This window comes from Electrophorus electricus, chromosome 20 (assembly GCF_013358815.1).
Source record: "Electrophorus electricus isolate fEleEle1 chromosome 20, fEleEle1.pri, whole genome shotgun sequence".
In the NCBI taxonomy this organism is placed as follows: Eukaryota; Metazoa; Chordata; class Actinopteri; order Gymnotiformes; family Gymnotidae; genus Electrophorus; species Electrophorus electricus.
The window spans coordinates 5,804,819-5,823,337 of record NC_049554.1 but is presented as its reverse complement, the minus strand read 5'-3'; the positions used below and the strand labels follow the sequence as shown (position 1 = coordinate 5,823,337).

The window sequence follows — 18,519 nt, the reverse complement described above, 5'->3', positions numbered from 1 at the left end:
AGTAGAATGTGCTGAGTGGTCTCCTGCTTCAAATTTGGTAGTCATCCCCTTTTGAAATCCCCAGATAAAACACAGACTAGCCTGCCATCAGTTTTCCATAACCATGGTAACCCAACAGCAGTTCTGAAACAGTGGCAGGAATTATCACTTTAAAGTCTCTCCGCCACTGCTAACGCAGTGCTCGGGGTCTGGCTGCGTGGCCTGTCGACAGGGGCAGACTGGCAGCTCTGACCCAGACCTGGCCCCGCTCCTCTCGGCCTCCTCATTAGTCGGCTGGCCTAGGCGGCACTTCCTTCGCTCCTCCGGGGTTGAGCACTCTCTAAATGAGAGCCAGTTAAGGGCTGTTTCCTGCAGCCTCCACTGCTAGAACATCTGGGAGAGGAGAGGGTCCAAACTGCCCCCCACGTGTTTGCTCACGGCTGGGCTGATTGCCTTTCCTTCCTCCCTCCCTCTCTCTCTCTCTCTCTCTCTCTCTTTCCCTTTTTCACTCGCTCTTACTTTGTCTCTCTCTGTCTTTCTCCCTCTCTCTGTCTCTCTCCAAATGTCTCTTTCTTCGTTCTCTCTCTGTCTCTCTTTTGCTCTGTCTCTATCTGTCTCTCTCTCTCTCTCTCTCTTGCTAAAGGCTCAGTGTCCTTCCTCTCACTTCTCTTTCTGGCTCCAGAAGAAAAAGAGGACTATGTCTAGTGGAGACTCAGGACTCAAGGACAACCGATTCATGTGTGCGTGTATGTACGGATGTGAGGTGATACGCATGTTGGTAGCGCATCCTCATGCATATGCTTGATTGCATGTGTTTGTCCATGTGTCTACTCTTGTCCGTGTGTGTGTGTGTGTGTGTGTGTGTGTGTGTGTGTGTGTGTGTGTGTAAGAGGGTGTGCAACTCATGGGTGTGTGCATCCACATCTCTATGATTTAAATTGCTCATTTGCATAAAGTGAAAATGAGTGTCAAATATAACTTTGATTTTCCATAGCATACATGAGACCTGCTAAGCAGAACAAAGAAAGTGAAGTATGATTAAGTATTAAAACTTTATTTCTTTATTTGTGTAATGGAAAATGATAAAAACGTACAGTTCAGCAATATCGCCTTGGCTAAGATAAGTCAGTGTTTTTTTGTTGTTTTTTTAATCATTTCTTTCATTTGATAATAATAACAATCAAATAATATTTATAATTATTACAATATACCAATATGGTTTTAAGGAGAGCAAAAAAAGAGAAAAGAAATAAAGTGTGAAAATAAATTATCATAATAACAATTATAACAATAACAATCAAGCTTTATAAACATCTGTTTGCTTGCTAGTCGTGTCCATAGAGTCTGTTCAGATGCAGTGTCTGTGCAGTGTGTACATCCCAGCATGTTACGGGTAGAATAAGCACTCTCTCTCTCTTTCTCTCTCTCTCTCTCTCTCTTTCTCTCTCTCTCTCTCTCTTTCTCTCTCTCTCTTTCTCCAGCTCTCTCTCTGTTTCAGAGTTCAACAGCCAGGCCTTTGCAAGCTTTGATCTGCATCTGTTGGGTTAACCAGTGGCAGTGGCTGATGGCATGCGTGCACACACACACACACGCGCACGCGCACACACACACACACACACACACACACACACGTACGCTCACACATGCACACAGTGACTCGGCTATAACACACATCCTCTCTTACCGGGCAGTACCAAAGTGACTCAGTACAAAATAAAGAAAGGGCAGAAGCATTGCGTGTACTGCTCCACCCACTGCACCACACTTCCAATACATCCATGTCCATAAATCCTGGGTGGTGGAGTGGTGTTTTCAGCAAACTAAATGTCCTCTATACCCCCCGGCCACTTAAAAAAAACACACATACACACACAAACTGTGACTCTTTCTGGTTGTTTGTGTGAACATATACCCCCGCCATATGTAGCGTCCAACCAGGAACGGCCTGGAAGCTGACCCCCTGGCCTTCGGTCCTCTCCCTTCCCCAACCCCCCCCGTGATGGGCAGGAGCGACGGGTGTGGAGGGGGCAGTTGCATCCAGGGATGAGGCTCGTGCCAAGCCGGGCAGCTTAATGAGGCTCGGGCCAGACGGGCGAGCGACCCGTGTGGTGGGGGTGGCTGAAGGTGGGATGGATGGGGGTCGGTGTGGGCAGCATGTGGCCTGAGTGGCTGAAGGGCCCCAGGTGACCCATGTGGGTCATGTGACCCGCCATGGCACCTGCGCCGGCGAACGCCGATGACGTCTTGTCCTGCATGCACTTGGACAGGTCGTCAAAGGCTTCGCCGGCACGCTTGCTCCGCTTGGACTTGCTGGACATCTTGCGGTTGCGTGTTTGGATCCCCTCTTTCTTCATGGTCAGCGGTCTGTTGACCTAGGGAAGGAGAGAGAGAGAGAGAGAGAGAGAGAGAGAAGAGAGAGAGAGAGAGACAGAGACAGAGAGAGAGAGAAGAGAGAGAGAGAGAGAAGAGAGAGAGAGAAGAGAGAGAGAAGAGAGAGAGAAGAGAGAGAGAGAGAGAGAGATGTTCATTTCTGTCTGTACTTGGGGAGCCATTGCATTTTCAATTCAGGTAAATTAAAGATAACTGTCTACGTTTTATCAGCAATGAAAAAATCTTTCGCGTATAACAAAGACATTTCTTGTTGGGGGAAATTAGCTGTATTTGACTGCTTTGTATGTAAGGGATTTTATTTAGCCGTTCATTTGAGGCTAAACCTTTCTCAGTTATAAAAAAAATAACCATGTAAATGTTGCACGTCGTAACTTATAATCTTTTTAACGATGAATTTCAAGCTCTGTCATGAATACAATCACTTAGCAAACGGCAATACTGCCATTGCCAAGATGACTTGAAAAGCCGTCGGCTAATAGTTTTCTATTGGGTGGTCACTTTGTTGCAGTTCGTCGCGCTTGTCTCATTAGAGTGAAAATTATTTATTCGTTGGACAAAGTACGTAATGGAAGCCAAGCTTAACATAAAAAGGTTGGTTTCAGACAGCACTGAATTGGTAAAACAGACGCCACGTCTTGAATGGCAGTTCCATCCTCCGGTCTCTCCGGGGAATACCGCCTCCCATTGAAACAAAGCTGGATTAATCAAAAGCAAAAAATAAATAAATAAATAAACAAACGGTCAGCGGGTTGTGCTTGACAGGAAAAGCCGGCTTTGCGTCCTGGGCTCTTTCCCCATCTCCTAAATCGATAGAAACTGTCCGCCCCCTTGAGCACTTCGGCTACGCAATCGGCCGCTCCTCGTTGGCTACTTACGTTGTGGAGTTTGTAGTAGAGGCCGCAGGCGTTGCACACTGGGTCGCCGTTGCCATTGCGCCTCCAAAGGGTGGTCGTGGTCGTCTGACAGTTCGCGCAGCAGGTGCCGGCTCGTCGCGCAGCGGACTGTGAAGAAACCGGCATGTAAACAGTGATTTTTAAAGTCCGATTTCATAAAGTTTCATTACACCCATATTTCGGGTTTTCGCGTCTTTTGGGGGCTTAGGGTAATATATTGTCCCTCTCCTGGTACCTACGTAGTCTTATAAGGGAAATGTCTGTATAGGTTCCTGGATATGTGTGTGTAATTTGGGCCCGTTAACTTTCACTTTGTTATTTTTCAGACGTTCCTTCATAACCGATTCAGTCCAGCCACAGCGCGAGTATCATATAAAGGTTCCGAGGCCTCGCTCTTAAGTCAACACTCCGGCTACGATAAAGATCTTTTGGAGCTGCTGGGGTGACGAATATTATGACTTTCCGTAGCTATGTGTACTCCAGTCCAGACAGCATTTCCAAACTACAACCAAATAACATCAAAGGCAGCATCGTCTAAACACACCAAATTGCTTACAGGCAGTCGCCTCTGTTGGCTTAATTGAATATATTCTGTGCATTTATTCGGGCTTAATTACATTTTCCAATTCGTGCCACGATTAGCGGAAAAAAACGCCGCGCCTGGTGAAATTTGCTGTTCCTGTATTTTACCAAATATCGGTAGCCTACATGCACGCTACCAGGTTATTAATCACGAGTTTATCCCGTCAGGCCGCGATTCATCCCCGGACGCAGAGAATGGAACGCGCGTCTGGGGGCGGGGCGTCCGCGCGGCCGGGTCGCCGCGTTGCTCTTTCCTTTGTGTCCATTACAGATCAATTTTTCACACATAATAAGAAACATTTACAGGCATACAATACAATCCCCCGCAGCCAAGTACGTGCGGGGTACGTGTTTTCTGTCCGTGCGCGGTTTACATAACAATTCCTTTTAGCCTAATGCAAAATTGAGCCTTTGGAAAAGGAGGGCGACCCTGCCCCTCGTTAAATTAAACAAAAAAAAAAAGGTAGACAACAACAAAAACACGCGCATTCCGATGTTTATGCTCAGTGCCAACCGAGCGTGACAAACAAGAGCGCGAGAGCATAAATCCATTTATTTTCCAATCCCCTACATCATCCCACTCCCCTCACACACAGCCGGGTCCTGCAGTGTTCTGGTAATCGCGTTACAGTATAGGCCTATGTGTCAGACGCGACCCTGCCGGGGCCATAGAAAATTCAGCGGGGTTTGTTGAAGACGGAAACACCCGGGAGCCTCGCTTCCTTATCGGTCCCGGGCAGATATCCGGATAGGAAACAACTGGATGGCCTTTGAACAGAGCTCTGAAAACACTTCATCTGAGAACGCATAAGCCTGCTGCCTGGCTCCATGGAAAACCTCGCGGAGTTTACATCTGGAGAGCACAACAGTCACTAAGTAACTAAAGTCAAAGATGCAGACTAATGTCTGGAAAGTTTTAATAATAATAATAATAATAATAATAATAATAATAATAATAATAATAATAATAATAATAATTTGTACTACTACTTTCATGCAAATAATTATTCATTTTGGAAACGACTCGATATTCCTTTTTGAATGCTGGTTACTCTTGAGGTATTTTTAATCTTACAAAGACCAACTCATGTAAAAACACCTTTAATTCGAGCGAAATTCAGAAATAAAGATTATCTCAGAGATATACATGGCAGACAGAACAAGGCTATACTAGGCTAACTTGGCTCCTGCCAATGTAGGCTATTCGCAATAATAATGGCGTGTGGTTTTTAAGGAATAATATAAAAATATGCTTCGATGAGTAAAAAAATAAGTTATTAAAACAACGATAAGAAGGCAGTACTACGCTTTTAGAATATGTGTAGTTTTGGGGTTCTAATTTTTTTATGGATATAAACGATTTAAGTGAATCCAAATGTCGTGAATGTACTAAATCTGTTCTATGGGTAACGCGAGAATTCGAATCTGGTGCTTTAGGTTGCTTGTGCGTGCGATTTTATTTGTAAAAGATACCGTGATAGGTTATAACTAAGATAACGTCTTATGGTACGTTCTGAAAAGAGCGGTACTCTTTATAAAATTCTAACCCTGTTTCCCTGCTTTCTATGGCACCTTTGTAAATTATTGCTTGTTTTTTATTATTTCGTGTTTGATAAATATAAAAATAACCTACTGACCAAAGAATTTGATAGGAAAAAAAAAAATAAAAAAAAAAAAAAATATATATATATATATATATATATATATGTGTGTGTGTGTGTGTGTGTGTGTGTGTGTGTGTGTGTGTGTGTGTGTGTGTATAGCACACGCAGTCACAATCGGTTCAAACTAATTCCTAAATTAAACCATTAATTTTAGTTACATGAACATCAACTGTACAAGTCTCAGTACTGGCTCACCAGTAAGGGTTGTGTTCCTTAATTTAAATTTAGAAATCCCTAAATGGAATCCGAAAATGCGAACTTAATGTGAGGGAATCTGTATCTCAAAGACGCCGCCATGGCCGCTAGTACACGATGAAGGCCGGATTATGTAGTTTGCCAACTAGCATGTTGTGGTGTTAATTAAGCCAATGTGGGCAATGGTATCAGGGACAGTATCAGGACTAGTAGCAATAATGATAGCAGTAACAATGGCAATGGTAGCAGTATTGTAACAGGCAGTGTAGGGGATCACCAGAGGGTGAGGGCGACAAACAATTACAGGAAGATCATAGGGAAAATATAACTTTCCTGGAATTGTGTTTATTCTCTCTGCTCTGGGCTCGTATTTAACCCTCTTTCTCACATGGGTGTGTGTGTGTGTGTGTGTTAATGAGCTACTCACCAGTCTGCGTTTGGGCTTGATAAGGGGCCGGTTCTGACCATTCATCTTATGGTACAGGCCGCAGGCATTGCAGAGGTAGTGGCCTGTTCCATCTCTCCTCCAGAGAGGGGTGGAGGTTGCACCGCAGTTCACACACTCGCGCCCCTCTGTGTAGAATTCAGGTGGCGGAAAAATCAAAGGGAAATTTATATAATTAAAAAGTTCACCTTCCTTCAAAAAAAAAATTTTAAATCTACAAGCTCCTACTGAAATCGAGGAACCAGGATGCACTCCACCACAGCAAAGACTCTGGGAGTCATTTTAAAACTTGATTTTATTGTACATGAGTGCATGGATCACAGAGGAGGAATCAGATCAAGTAAACCGTCCAAGTTAATTAGCTGATATGTGATCGGACCATTCGCATCCATAGTGCATTAAGCTGTAGCTCATGATATTAAATCTCTCTCTCTTAGCATGATTGGAACAATCCACATCCAAGCCTGGCTGATCGCAGGTGTGACTGACGGGAGGAGGGGCTCCATATAGACACTGACAATTCCATGAAAAATAATCCACTATAGCTAAGGAGCATAACCAAAACGCAAGGCCCCCGATTAGAAATGGCTTTACGTAATCGAACCCTGCAGTGACACTCTCTGTGAGTGTGTAAATGTTACAGAGACATGGCATGTCTCACCATGCACTCAGCATGTCATATGTTGAAATGAACCGGATGTACATGACTGCCTTTGCTCTTTGACAGGGTATCCTGGTTAGCTGCCTTTCACCCAAACATCCACTTTAAGATAATTAGGCACCTCATACAATTCTCGGTAGAAATTTGGTGTTTGTGTATTTTCAGTATCAACGTTACACACACTACCGAGCAGGTGTGACATGGCAAGGCCGCATGGAATCTTTCTGGGCTCCATTGCCCTACTGGATTATTCTACCATGCCCTCACTACTGCAGAAGACCGGAACCTGTTGGAGTAGGGTGCGGTGCTTTAAATTCATTCTTCCCTCCTCCCCTCTCTCCTCATGCCTGTCTCTCCCTGGAGCATCAACGTTATTCCCAGTCCAATGTGAGGGACTGCTTGTCCCACCCGAGCCAGAGAATGGAATCCACCCAGGACAATGGAGGTGGTCCTTTTGAAATGTATGATGTTTGGTAATTCAGTCGAGTCGCCTCCCTTTTCGTCTGTGTCACCGTTCCTGTCGAGCGTTAGATGAGGTATCGGTGTGTATAACATACCCCAACATTCTGGGATTATGAAGACATAAAGACCAGGAGCTACCGAGGCCCAGGGTTGGTATGGCGGACCCGGAGCCGCAGGCTAGCTCGGTAGACATGGCCTCTGTTGTTTAAAGACAACCAAACAGGAAACTGCATTGTACTAACCCTTGAAATGACTAGGATACCAGAATAGTTTTGCTTCACAGAGGTGAACAGAGTAAAGTCACCAGTAATGAGTTTACTTCTACAATGGCCATTTACATCATACTGTGCTCAACAAGACACAAACAAGCCCCTTAGGAGTTCATTGATCAAAGGGAATTTAGTGGATATACAGTCTTCTCTCATAAATGTAATATCAGCACTATTATACTGTTCCATTTGCTCATGAGCCTATAGCATAAAAGAAGACAATAGGAATTGAAGCAATTTTCCAACCCAAACACACTTTTTTGGGATGTTTCTGAAACTGGTTTTGCAATGATATTCTTTAGCCTGAAGGACACTCATGTGAAGACGTGAAGAGATTACGGGATTGTCAACGGTTAATGGTGATTGCACGTGGTGCTTTCTAAAGACGGCAGACTCCTAAATCAGCTTTGGTGTGTTCGACAGTGTTAAAGAGTTCACCTGTCCGCAGTGCCAAAATTGACCTTTTACAGCTGTTTATCATGGAAGGTAAATGTTACACGTGGCAACTTAGATCTTATCATAATAATAATAATAATAATAATAATAATAATAATAATAACTACTTATTAGTCGTTAGCGGTATGAGCAACAGACCGTTTAAAACACAAGAGCCAGACTCATGTCGGCTGTGACGGCGTGTCCCGTTGGGGCTTTGTTAGTGCAGGGACCGCGCAAGGGCGGGGGGAGTGTGTCGTGATTTGTTCAGGCAAAGGCGCACAGGATGTCGCAGGAGCCAGCGCGTCGTGACTCCTGCGTGTTTTTAAACGAAGCCCTTTTTTAAACGAAAACAACGCGAGAGGTTGAACGTCTGCATATCGAAACCAAGAGTTCAAAGTGTGTGCGCTTATTCATTATGAAAAATGTAATTAATCAAGACTACAATCTTGACTTGTTCTGACCTTGCAAGCTTCTTTTCGTAGTAAGTCTGTAATTATTTCGGATTCATATAAACCTGCTTTAGCAATATAGTTTGGGCATATTTGTATAATTATTGTTTAAACTCGTTGGAGCCCATTTAATATGCAACCTGATAACTTCATCGGTCTTTTTATGTTGGTTTAACCACCCTTTCACTTAAATTGTTTCTTTTAAGTAAAGGGTCATTTTAATGGTGACTAATTTTGAGTGGACACCAATACGAACTGTCAAGATTTGTCGTTTGGGACAAAGAAAAGTAAGGTCTAGAGACGCCTCAGGGAAAAACCAAAAAATGTCCCTGACCGCAAATATTCAACAGAAAGACCAATCATGGAAACACATGTCAGTGCTGTCTTAGAGATTGTCTACATTTACATTTACGGCATTTAGTTTGTCATTTAGTTTGTAGCTTATTTGGTATAAGTGCCTTTATGATAATAATAATGTGAATTTCAACAGTGTATTATTGCTGTGTGCGGGTTCGCAGCTGGGTTACCTAGCCAATAGCTTTTTTTTTTTTCAGGTTGACTGTTAATCAGATGCCTTTTGAAACAGCCTAACCCTTAAAGGTCTTTTTTGTTAATATTAACAACCCATTAAAAATAAATTAACTGGAGTTGTTAAATCTATCTCGAGGTCCAACATGGCGACAAAAAGAGCCCTCGGATTTGAACAGCTTTATCTGTAAATTCTGAAACTCACCTGAGGATGACCGGGTCTTGCTTTTGCATTTGGGTGTGAAACTGGACGAGGATCCACCGAGCAGACTGCCCGGGTGAAAGAGACTCGTGCCGTAGTCGTGCGGAGTGGGGAGGGAATACGTCGGGTAGGTCGGGATGGGGTGATGCGTGGACGGCGTCTGCGCGCTCATCGCGAGGCTGCTCCGCAGTGGACTGCACCCCTCCATTTTCATCCCATCCGCGATTGACACTTGATATTTAATGGACTCCTTCTCGTCCATCCTTGTGCTAGAGGACGTTGGGGAGGAAGGACCGGGGTCCGGGGACACGTCTTTCGGAGGCGTTGGGGGGAAATTGTAAAGGGGATGCGGGCTCGAGTGGGCCGCTGAAGCGAGCGAAGACACAGGAGCGGCGCTGGAGCCGCTGTTGGTCGGATAGCCGGTGCTGGCGGGGTGCAGGCCGGGCTTGCTGAAGTGGCTGACGGCCCACGCGTTGTGGTGCGCGGCAGAGAGCGCCGCCTTACCGCTGTCCAGCCACGGTATGCCGGGACTGTGGATGAGGTGTGGCCGACAGACCTGACTTCCCGTGAGGCGAGCTGTAAAACGGTTGATGTTTACATTAGTTCGTGATCAGTGCGAAGACTACAATAGCCTTCGTTAAAACCAAGAGTAGCTGTCAATTTGTAATTTGTAGCATCAGACTAAGAAGAATAGTTTTCAAAGGAGGCATTACGTTCCTACCTGTTGATTCAGTTTCCGAACAATGCAAACTCAACATCGAGTTCAAATCCAAAGTATCTGAATTACCATTTACGTAACTTTTGGCAGATCCACATAAAGTAAATGAGTCTACAGTGCAGTCGAACGCTAAGCCAACGCCTTCATAGATCTTTCTGTTCCATTTTTTTCCCCAATAAGACTTTATAAGTGTTCCATGAACGCGAAGACACAAAACTAACTTTTGTTTATTAAACTAATAAAGCATCTCATTATACAGCCATCTAATCACGGAGTTGTGCTCCTCGCACAAGTTACAGTACGAGCGTCAACTAAGAACGTTATCAGTGATTTTTCGTTTTGATTTTGTATCCGGGAAGTGCATCGCTCTCTCTCCTCTCCCTCTCCCTCTCCCTGCCGGGGGAACAAGTGACATGGACTTCCCTTTCCTCTCCATGTCATTTTCTAGACATTTTTTCCCTGTTTCTTCTAATTTTACATTTCAGCGCGTTTCTGTCCAGGTGACAATTCATAATAGCGCAGCCGATCGATTTGCTATCTAGACCGGCCAAATCTCTTTTCTAGCGAAGCCTATCATTTCACAATTTATCCCGTGAAAGAGGCTCCGATAATTATGTGACTGAGATTTATTGTGTCATCTATGTCAGGCGATGCACGTGTGGTTTTTAATAAACGTATATTCAGCGCGTGCAAGCACGGGCCACAGGACACCCGGTGCGTCTTTAGGCCCCAGTCCCCTCGATACTACTGGCTTTTTTTCGATTTCAAACGCAAGTATTTTTCTAGCACAAGTATGGCCTAATCTTCAGACTGACCCACAGCTTGCAGATATGTCACCAGGGTTACGTTTGTTTATTCTCTCTAACCCTTTCGTAGAGAAGAGCACACGATAAACAAACACGAACTCGAACTCCACAAAAATTAGCAATTCATTATACTGCTACTCGTACATGGAAAATAACACCCAACACAACAGTTTGTTTTTTAAACACTCTCTGCAGCCGTAGAAATGCTTTGGTCTTGTCACGAGCGGATGTCACGAAACTGCTTCTTACCGTGCGCTTGGCTGTAGGACACTCGCGCGCGGGAGTTGGGGTAGTAAGGGTTGCCCTGCGAGTCCAAGTGATTCAAAAACACATCCACTTCGTCCGGTGGCAAAAGAGGTGCCATAGGTTCCATATAGTTATGTGTGAGGCCGTGGTGATGAGACTCCGGGTGCTGGCCGTTGAGGACTGCATGGTGATGCGCCATCCACCGAGACTGGTCGGCCGCAACCTCCATGTCTAAAGCGTCCGTGGATTTGTGAGAAAAATACAACTTTTTCTGGATTTTTACGGACAATGTGAGAGGTGTTTTCGGAGAACTGAGATCATGTATATTTCCCCAAATGTACCGAAGAGTAATTATGATTACTATACAGGAAAAAAGAGGAAAAAATATATATATATACACTGGTTGGCAATGTCTTTTTCACTTTGTGCACAGTATTTGTCTGACGGAGAGATGGAGTCCCTTGTTTACAGGAGTTCACCTGGAAAATAAAAACACACGATACATGAGCTTACACGTACTTACGCGTCATTAGAAAATACAGACAGCACGAAAGGATGTATCTTTGTGAAAGCAGTTCGGTTTACTGCCTCAGTAACTTCAAATGGATAGCCTAACATTTCAAACGCGAATTAAATCATGACATTTTTAGGAGTTCAGCGATCGAGACGCGATCAGTAAAATACACATCGACAGACTTACGGTGCGCGACGTTTGATTTCTCCTTAGCACTGTTTATCCTGTCTTAGTCCGTTTCAAAGAATGGTAATCCTCAAACCGCCTGTTGACATTTGCGTTTCGGAGCTGCGCTTGGATGTTCTGTTGCGCCGTTGTTAAACATAGTCTAGGCGTTGCTGCGTTCTGAGGCGCTACGTATTTCGGTGTAGGCTCATTAATGAATTGTGCCTGTGCTCTGTCGGACCTGGCGCCAGTAAATTCCATATCATGCGAACAAGGGCGGAGTCCCGAGCTGGCAGTGACCTCCCGCTAACCAATGGCAGGTCGCGTCCATTGCAATTGGCTCGTGCTTGTGCCTCGCGAACTATCGGTCTACAGTGCTGCTCACCGAGAGAGCGGAGAGACACATCAATCAGCGGAACAATTTATTGAGATCTTTTAAGCGTTCTTACAGCTCCATGGTCCGCATTGATAATGTCTTCCTTTTGCGCACCGGCCAAAAGTCCCCTATCGCGCAAACAGAGCGGTAGGGGGTGAAATTCATTTCTTGCATTTTGTGTATGAGAGCATAACGACGTTCATGCGTATATTTCACGACATTTAGGAAGTCCGCGAGTTTGTTGTTTGTAATCTAATATTACCTGATTTCTGTTACAATTTTGTTACAATTTTGATCCGATCTTGACTTGTAGTCTACTTGATCTCGGCTCAAAAATCCCAAGTTTTTTGGGACAAACGTTAGCGATGCTATAAATAAAATAATCATTATTCTAATATTAGTGAGCAGGAATCTGTATGCGTTCATTAGGATGTGCTAAAAATAACCAAAACTACAAATGTTGATTTTTCACACACAACTGTAACACAAACAAAACACAAATCCTTACACCTCGGGCACTGACTGGGGAGGAGCGCTTTATGGTGCCTAAAGTGGAGCTATTGTTTGGCGAGTCTAATTGTTTTTAATTAGTAGTCATCACATTCTTCTTGTGAAAACATTGTTTTTGTATGCGATTTTGAGCGATCAAACGTCTCTTTACATATCAATAGCAGGGGCTCTCTTTTTTTTAGTGGTGCCGACAGGTCGCATGGGTTTGCCCAGAAGGAGCCAATTGGTGGCCATTAGCGAGAATTCGTTAATTCTCGAAACACGCAGGGCTACCCACCGCAGGCACGAAGACAGAGCGACGCCAATTATCTTGATAAGTACGTAGATAAACCGTGGAGGTCATTTGAAGACCTGGTCAACGTCTCACAGGCTATTATGGATTTCTCCCTTGAAATATAAATTGGGTTACAATTTATGACATCTTTAATAATCTTACATATCTTTTTTATTTCTTTTATTGGTATTGTTTTTGTTTGTTTGTTTTACCTCTAGTGTTTTAAATGGGGGCGAGAATATATTTTCTAGAAAACCGGACGAACCTTTGACTTGCATGACGTAATTGTTTTCAGTTCTTTTCTTTTCTTTAACGTTCAGAAATGTCAGTGCTGCGTTCCAGCACACCTGTGTATAGGTTAAGACATCAGACCACCTAACTAGTTTCATTATGGCGTACTCCTGATATGCATCGCCGCACCATTTGCAATTCTGCGGTCTCTGACATCTTGTACTAACACTTTGTGTTTATTAATTATTTATTTTAGTCGTCTGTCTGTCCTAAAACGAGACTTTAAAACGCTTTGCACAGCACAGGATAAACTCGCTTGGCGTGCGGTTACGAATGAACGGTTCAACTTAGTTTACTTGAGCTTTCCTGTGTTATTGAAAATTTAATTCGCATGTAAATGGCCCACTTACAAAGGCCTATCGAGGTTAATAGGATAAAGTCTGTATGTCTTTGGTCTGTCGATGTTAGGAATCAGGCTTTATTAATACAGATACAAACTGAAGGCAAGATAATTGTCCTGTCTATGGTTTGGATTCAATTCCACTTTCGGAACAGTGGCATTTTGGCTGACTTAAAGGTATGGGGTCATAGTTCGCGCGGTTCATCTAAAAAAAAGATTGACAGATAATAATTGAAGGTAGCTCCGAGCCCAGACCGGCAGCCACACTGACGCCTCCACCTGACGTCACTGAATCGGAGCAAGCAAAGGAAGAGATATATATATATATATATATATATATATATATATATATATATATATATATATATATATATATATATATATATATCTTCATTATATATTACATTATATATATATCTATATATCTATATATATCTATATCTATATCTATATCTATATCTATATCTATATATATATATATATATATATATATATATATATATATATATATATGTGTGTGTGTGTGTGTGTGTGTGTAATAAGGTTATTTCACTTATATTAGGTTGTAAATTGCACGTTTTATGTGTTTCTTTCAGTCTTTTTTTTCGATGTCCTTGAAGTTTCTATTGCCTTTGCATCGTTTTCATTTAAAATGCTTGTTAGGCTGCGCTACAATTAGGCCTTTTGCACAGTTCAAATGTATGCTATTGTAATTTTCCGTGTTGACATCGTCTTGTCACTCACGGCGCGCCTTGCAGAGTTGTGTGATGCATGTGAATGCACACGTAGAATGAAGCATGCATGGTCGCGTGTGTACGCCTTTGCATCTGCAGGTCCAGTAGCTGATCTATAGCCGTGTATCGCGTGCCTACATCCTTTGCTTTCCTGGCAACTGTCCAGAGGTGTACAAAGCTCACTAAAACTAACAAATTAGAGTGTATTGATTATTAAGGTGCTTGGCTTCCCTGCGTTATCATACAATCTATTTAGACTCACGCGAAATTAGGCGAATTACCAGAGTATATGCAACCAGACGCCTGCAGAGATAACACATACTTTGAGCACCACTGCCATTAGGGAATAAATGTTTGTAATTTGGGATTGGTGGACAAATTATAAATCAGCGTTAAAACACAAGTCACCAAAATGGATCTCGGTGACGCTGTACCAACCGCTCTCTGCTCTGTTTATCCTTTTTTGAGATTTTTCTCACTCTCTTTTGGAGCACTGAGTTCCTTCCCTTAAAAATGTTAGTTTATATAGTACTTTCCCAAAAGTACCAATAATAATGGCTATTAAAGTATAGTAATTACTGACTTATTATAGCTGTACAACTACTTTATAAAGCGGTTGCTTTTTTGGCCATGTTGAGTGATTACAGTAAATGTCCACGTGCTGAAGTCCTGTGTTCCTCCCCTCAGCAAGCAGGGATGCTAATGGCTCCCCCAGGCAGGTCACTTTGAAATGTACCTGTGCTAAATGCCTGTGGTAATCCAGCAGGTATCACCGCTGGAACAAAGGGGGAGTTTTTGTGAAAACCTCGGAAGCTGTCCTTCACAGGGGGAGGGCGAGCTCAAGAGCACTTTTACGCAGCCAAGGGCTCTAACGCGCTGGGCAATAGGCTAAGAGCCTCTCCTGGCAAAAGCGCGTGAGCCCCGGCGTGCGCGTGCCTCTGCGTATCATTCGCGCTAGTGTTGATTTCCGATGATTAGTGCATCATCTCTGACGAAGCACGATGCAAATAGTTATCTGCCAACCGCGATGATGATGCCATCAAACTTCTGTACTTTCCCATCTCGGGACAAATTAATTGCCTCAGAATACGCACGCTGGCTTATTGCTTAAGTCGGTGGAAACAAGCCTCTGCTACTACGGTTCGCAATCGCTCCCATAATTAACAGGTGCCGTGAAATGGGTTTGCCTCTCTCGGCCCGCTCGTCCCCTTCGTCGCGCGTTTATCATTCTCCGCGGGGTTAACGGGGGGAGGGCGCGAGCCCTAGCGCGCCACAGAAGGGTTTGTGAAGATAAGCAGACGCGGGGATGGGGGAATGACACAGAGCAGCTGAAGCAGTATTGTCCTTTACTCACGGGTAATTAGATTGTGACAGGGCACTGGGGGCCAGTCACAAGCACGGCAAAGTCACCAAGCCTCCGCTTGCCCTCCCCTGCAGCACGGGCGGCGTGGGTGCCTGCGAGACGCGTCCCCTTGTTTTCACCTCAGTGGACGTCCACAATTAGAGGCGCGTAACTGAGGAACCCTCTCCTTCATAAGTTAACATAAACGTGTCGGTCATTTTCCGATCAAATGCGATTGCTGCAAGTGTCTGTCAACAAGGAGCGAGGTGCGAGGCACGCTCTGCAAGCCACTTGAAAGTTTTCTTTAGAGTCAGAGTGTGACTTCTATCAGCAATTGATCCCGCAGCGGTCATAAATCTCCATAGTGATGACAGCGGGGACCCCCCCCCCCTCTTTTTGACAGAACTTTGAGTACCCTGTTTCGAAATGGTGGCGAGGAAGGCTGGAAACCTTCGGCATTCAAATCGTAGCCTGCTGCAGTGAATTCGTGTGCAGCGAGCAGTGCACGGAACGACGCTATTGTTCCCGAATAAGAGTGACTGTACTGACATATTTTATGCATTAAACTGAGATGTTTACCATTTGCTGATATAACCAGAATATTTGTTATGGCAAAGTAAAATGTGTTTTCAAATATATTTTAAATAGGCATATCTGGTTATTATAAAAGATCTTTGCCATTTCGAATTTCACGGAAATTTCTATTACACGACTCAAAAAAAACTGACGGATATTGGAGAATGATTCGTCATTATTCATTGTTTTAGAACAACGTTAATCATATCGATTGATTGATTTTCTAAAATTTCCTAACAATCGATAACAGCGACCTTTTATACCTTTTGCTCATGTCAATTTTTCGGGAACTGTTTATTATAATCACCCTCACAGTCACTAATCGAGCTTGACTTAATAAAAAAACATTTTAGGCCAAAGGATTTATGAAATTAGATGTTTGTGCCTCTAATTTCATAAATCATATCACTAAAATTTCCCATCTTACAATAATGATTATAATAAATAATAATTATTATTGTTGTTGTTGTTGTCGTCGTCATAATCATCATCATCATCATTGACATTGCAAATGGTTACAGTAACAATAACTAACAATACAAAATTGCATGTTTGGCAATGCACCATTTAAAAACCCAGCTTTATTAATATATAGCAATATTATAAAGCGCGTCTGAAGCACCGCGGGAAACATAATTATTCCAAAACGGCCGCCGCAGCCGGCGATCCTAGTAAATCAGTTTGCTGATGTGAACTAAACCGCTGTTGGAAGCTGTTTTGCAAATGTGTGTTTTCTGCCGACACATAAAACGCATCTTACCCGTGTTTATGGTTACGGTCTGTCTTCTCAAAATCTCGCAGTCAGGCGAAACCTGTCTTTGAGCCAAATCCGTGTCGCGCCGCCTGTGAGGGCAGTCGAGGAAACTCGCTTTGCGGGGGCCTCCTGCCCTTGGCACGATCTGCACCTCCTCTCCGAATCCGCCCGGGTGGTAGTGCCAAACTGACAACGGAGGCAGCGCGCTCACCGAGCTCCGCCGCCAAGAAATGAATAAAACAAACTGATGATCCGTCTCCAGTGGCTTGTGGTGGGGTGCTGTGTCCCTTCAGACAACTCTTCTCAGTTTCTCCGTTTGCTCTCTCTCTCTCTCTTTCTCTCTTTCTCTCTCTCTCTCTCTCTCTCTCTCTCTCTCTCTCTCTCTCTCTCTCTCTCTGGAAACTTGAGGCACAAAGTCGAGCTGCAGATACGTAGCCGCGCGTCAACCAATCTGGGTCCTCCATGGGTAGAACTGGGACGTTTGCTATGCGCTCACTAGTCTAATCAATCCCTCGAACCCCTTCGCCACAGAGACGGGAGTTGGCATTGGAAGTGACCATTGCTATGCATACATAAATAATACATTTAAATTGGGAAGGAAGGTCTAACAGATATGAACGTGATACATATTCGATATAATAATCTGAGACACGTTCGACTGCTTGTTGGACTTTGTTATTTTAGAGCTTATGCTGAGGTTATCTAAGTATCCTAGGAATAGGCCCATTTCTGAACAAAATCGCGACTGACGATAATGTACACTAATAGTATATCGTTAGTTTGATTCATCAACTTGTTGTCCTTTTCCTCCATCATCATGTGACGCACTCTTGCAGATGCGTCCTGGAGTATTTTGAATATGTATATCTGTGGCTACATTAGAAGACGCCCCTGAGCTAACCCACTTAATGAATTCTATCCCTGCCTGATCGTGTCGATAAAGTGATGAGGGTTGAAAAAAAGCGACTTTGCGGTCCCTGCCTCCTTTTTTTTTTTTTTTTTTTTTTTTTTTTTTTTAACTCACTCACACATAACACCAACTTTTAAAACATGCAAAGCCGCGGCAAATCTCTGGCACGAGACCATGGGCTCGTGTGCCGCTGCTGAGTCTAGGCAGGTGCAGGGCGCCTGAGCCGCTGCCTCTCGCGCCTGCGTCCCTATAGAGTGTGAGCGCACAAAGAGAGCAGAGGGTCGCGAGAAAGAAGATGTGAACTCTGACAGAATTAATTGAATTATATAGAATGCAGTAAATAAATAATGCTATGCTCAATGGGGACCATTGTTTTGCTTTCATCCAAGAGAGTCCACGGGCAGTAGAGAATCCAAATCAGTTGTCAACACTATAACAGGTCGTCATAACAGAATGGTGAGCTAGTTTGCCCAAGGATTACGATAAAAATCAGAATCCTCTGAAATCCTTGGTTCTCCTTTCTACCACTTCTCATCAATGAGAACGGAATGAAAGATAAAGAGATAGTCAATTATTCGGGCCCTCAATCGTGGAGATTTTGCCAAGTCCTTAAAACTTGCCTACTGCACAAGAATATCGAAGCTTATAGCCTCGTTACATAGAGTTCGTAGGCCTATATCATTTAGCGGGGTTATCGGTGTGTTGGGAGATCTTGTCAACACAGGCCATGCAGGGCCTGACCCATTTCCGCTCTCCTTTCAGCGGTTCCCTACAACCTTCAAAGTATTGACAATAATTAGCTACA

At 43.7% G+C, this 18,519-nt stretch overlaps 1 protein-coding gene across 4 annotated transcripts; it reads right to left on the bottom strand.

Moving 5' to 3' along the window:
* Positions 1-1,017: 1,017 nt before the first annotated feature.
* Positions 1,018-16,989, bottom strand: gata2a (GATA binding protein 2a). Of its 4 annotated transcripts, none has more exons than XM_027020494.2 (6): positions 16,811-16,989; positions 10,932-11,407; positions 9,162-9,734; positions 6,132-6,289; positions 3,246-3,371; positions 1,018-2,351 (listed from the first exon to the last, which is right to left on the bottom strand). In XM_027020494.2, exons 2-6 carry the CDS (start codon positions 11,155-11,157, stop codon positions 2,049-2,051), a joined length of 1,386 nt encoding a protein of 461 aa, XP_026876295.1. In that variant the 5' UTR covers positions 11,158-11,407; positions 16,811-16,989; the 3' UTR covers positions 1,018-2,048. The 4 variants fall into 4 exon arrangements, with proteins under 4 accessions (XP_026876295.1, XP_026876294.1, XP_026876296.1 ...); XM_027020493.2 differs by lacking the exon at positions 16,811-16,989 and adding an exon at positions 11,629-11,826; XM_027020495.2 differs by lacking the exon at positions 16,811-16,989 and adding an exon at positions 11,629-11,826 and having other exon boundaries at positions 6,132-6,277.
* Between the last annotated feature and the right edge of the window lie 1,530 nt (positions 16,990-18,519).

What these genes read in the sequence shown, in the direction of transcription:
- gata2a (XM_027020494.2), bottom strand. Translation starts at nt 11,157, where the DNA reads ATGGAGGTTGCGGCCGACCAGTCTCGGTGGATGGCGCATCACCATGCA. An exon ending in CAAGACCCGGTCATCCTCAG is followed by an intron (nt 6,290 to 9,161) that starts GTGAGTTTCAGA and finishes TTCCGCCACCTG; the next exon opens with AATTCTACACAGAGGGGCGC. An exon ending in TCTACTACAAACTCCACAAC is followed by an intron (nt 2,352 to 3,245) that starts GTAAGTAGCCAA and finishes CTCCTTCCCTAG; the next exon opens with GTCAACAGACCGCTGACCAT.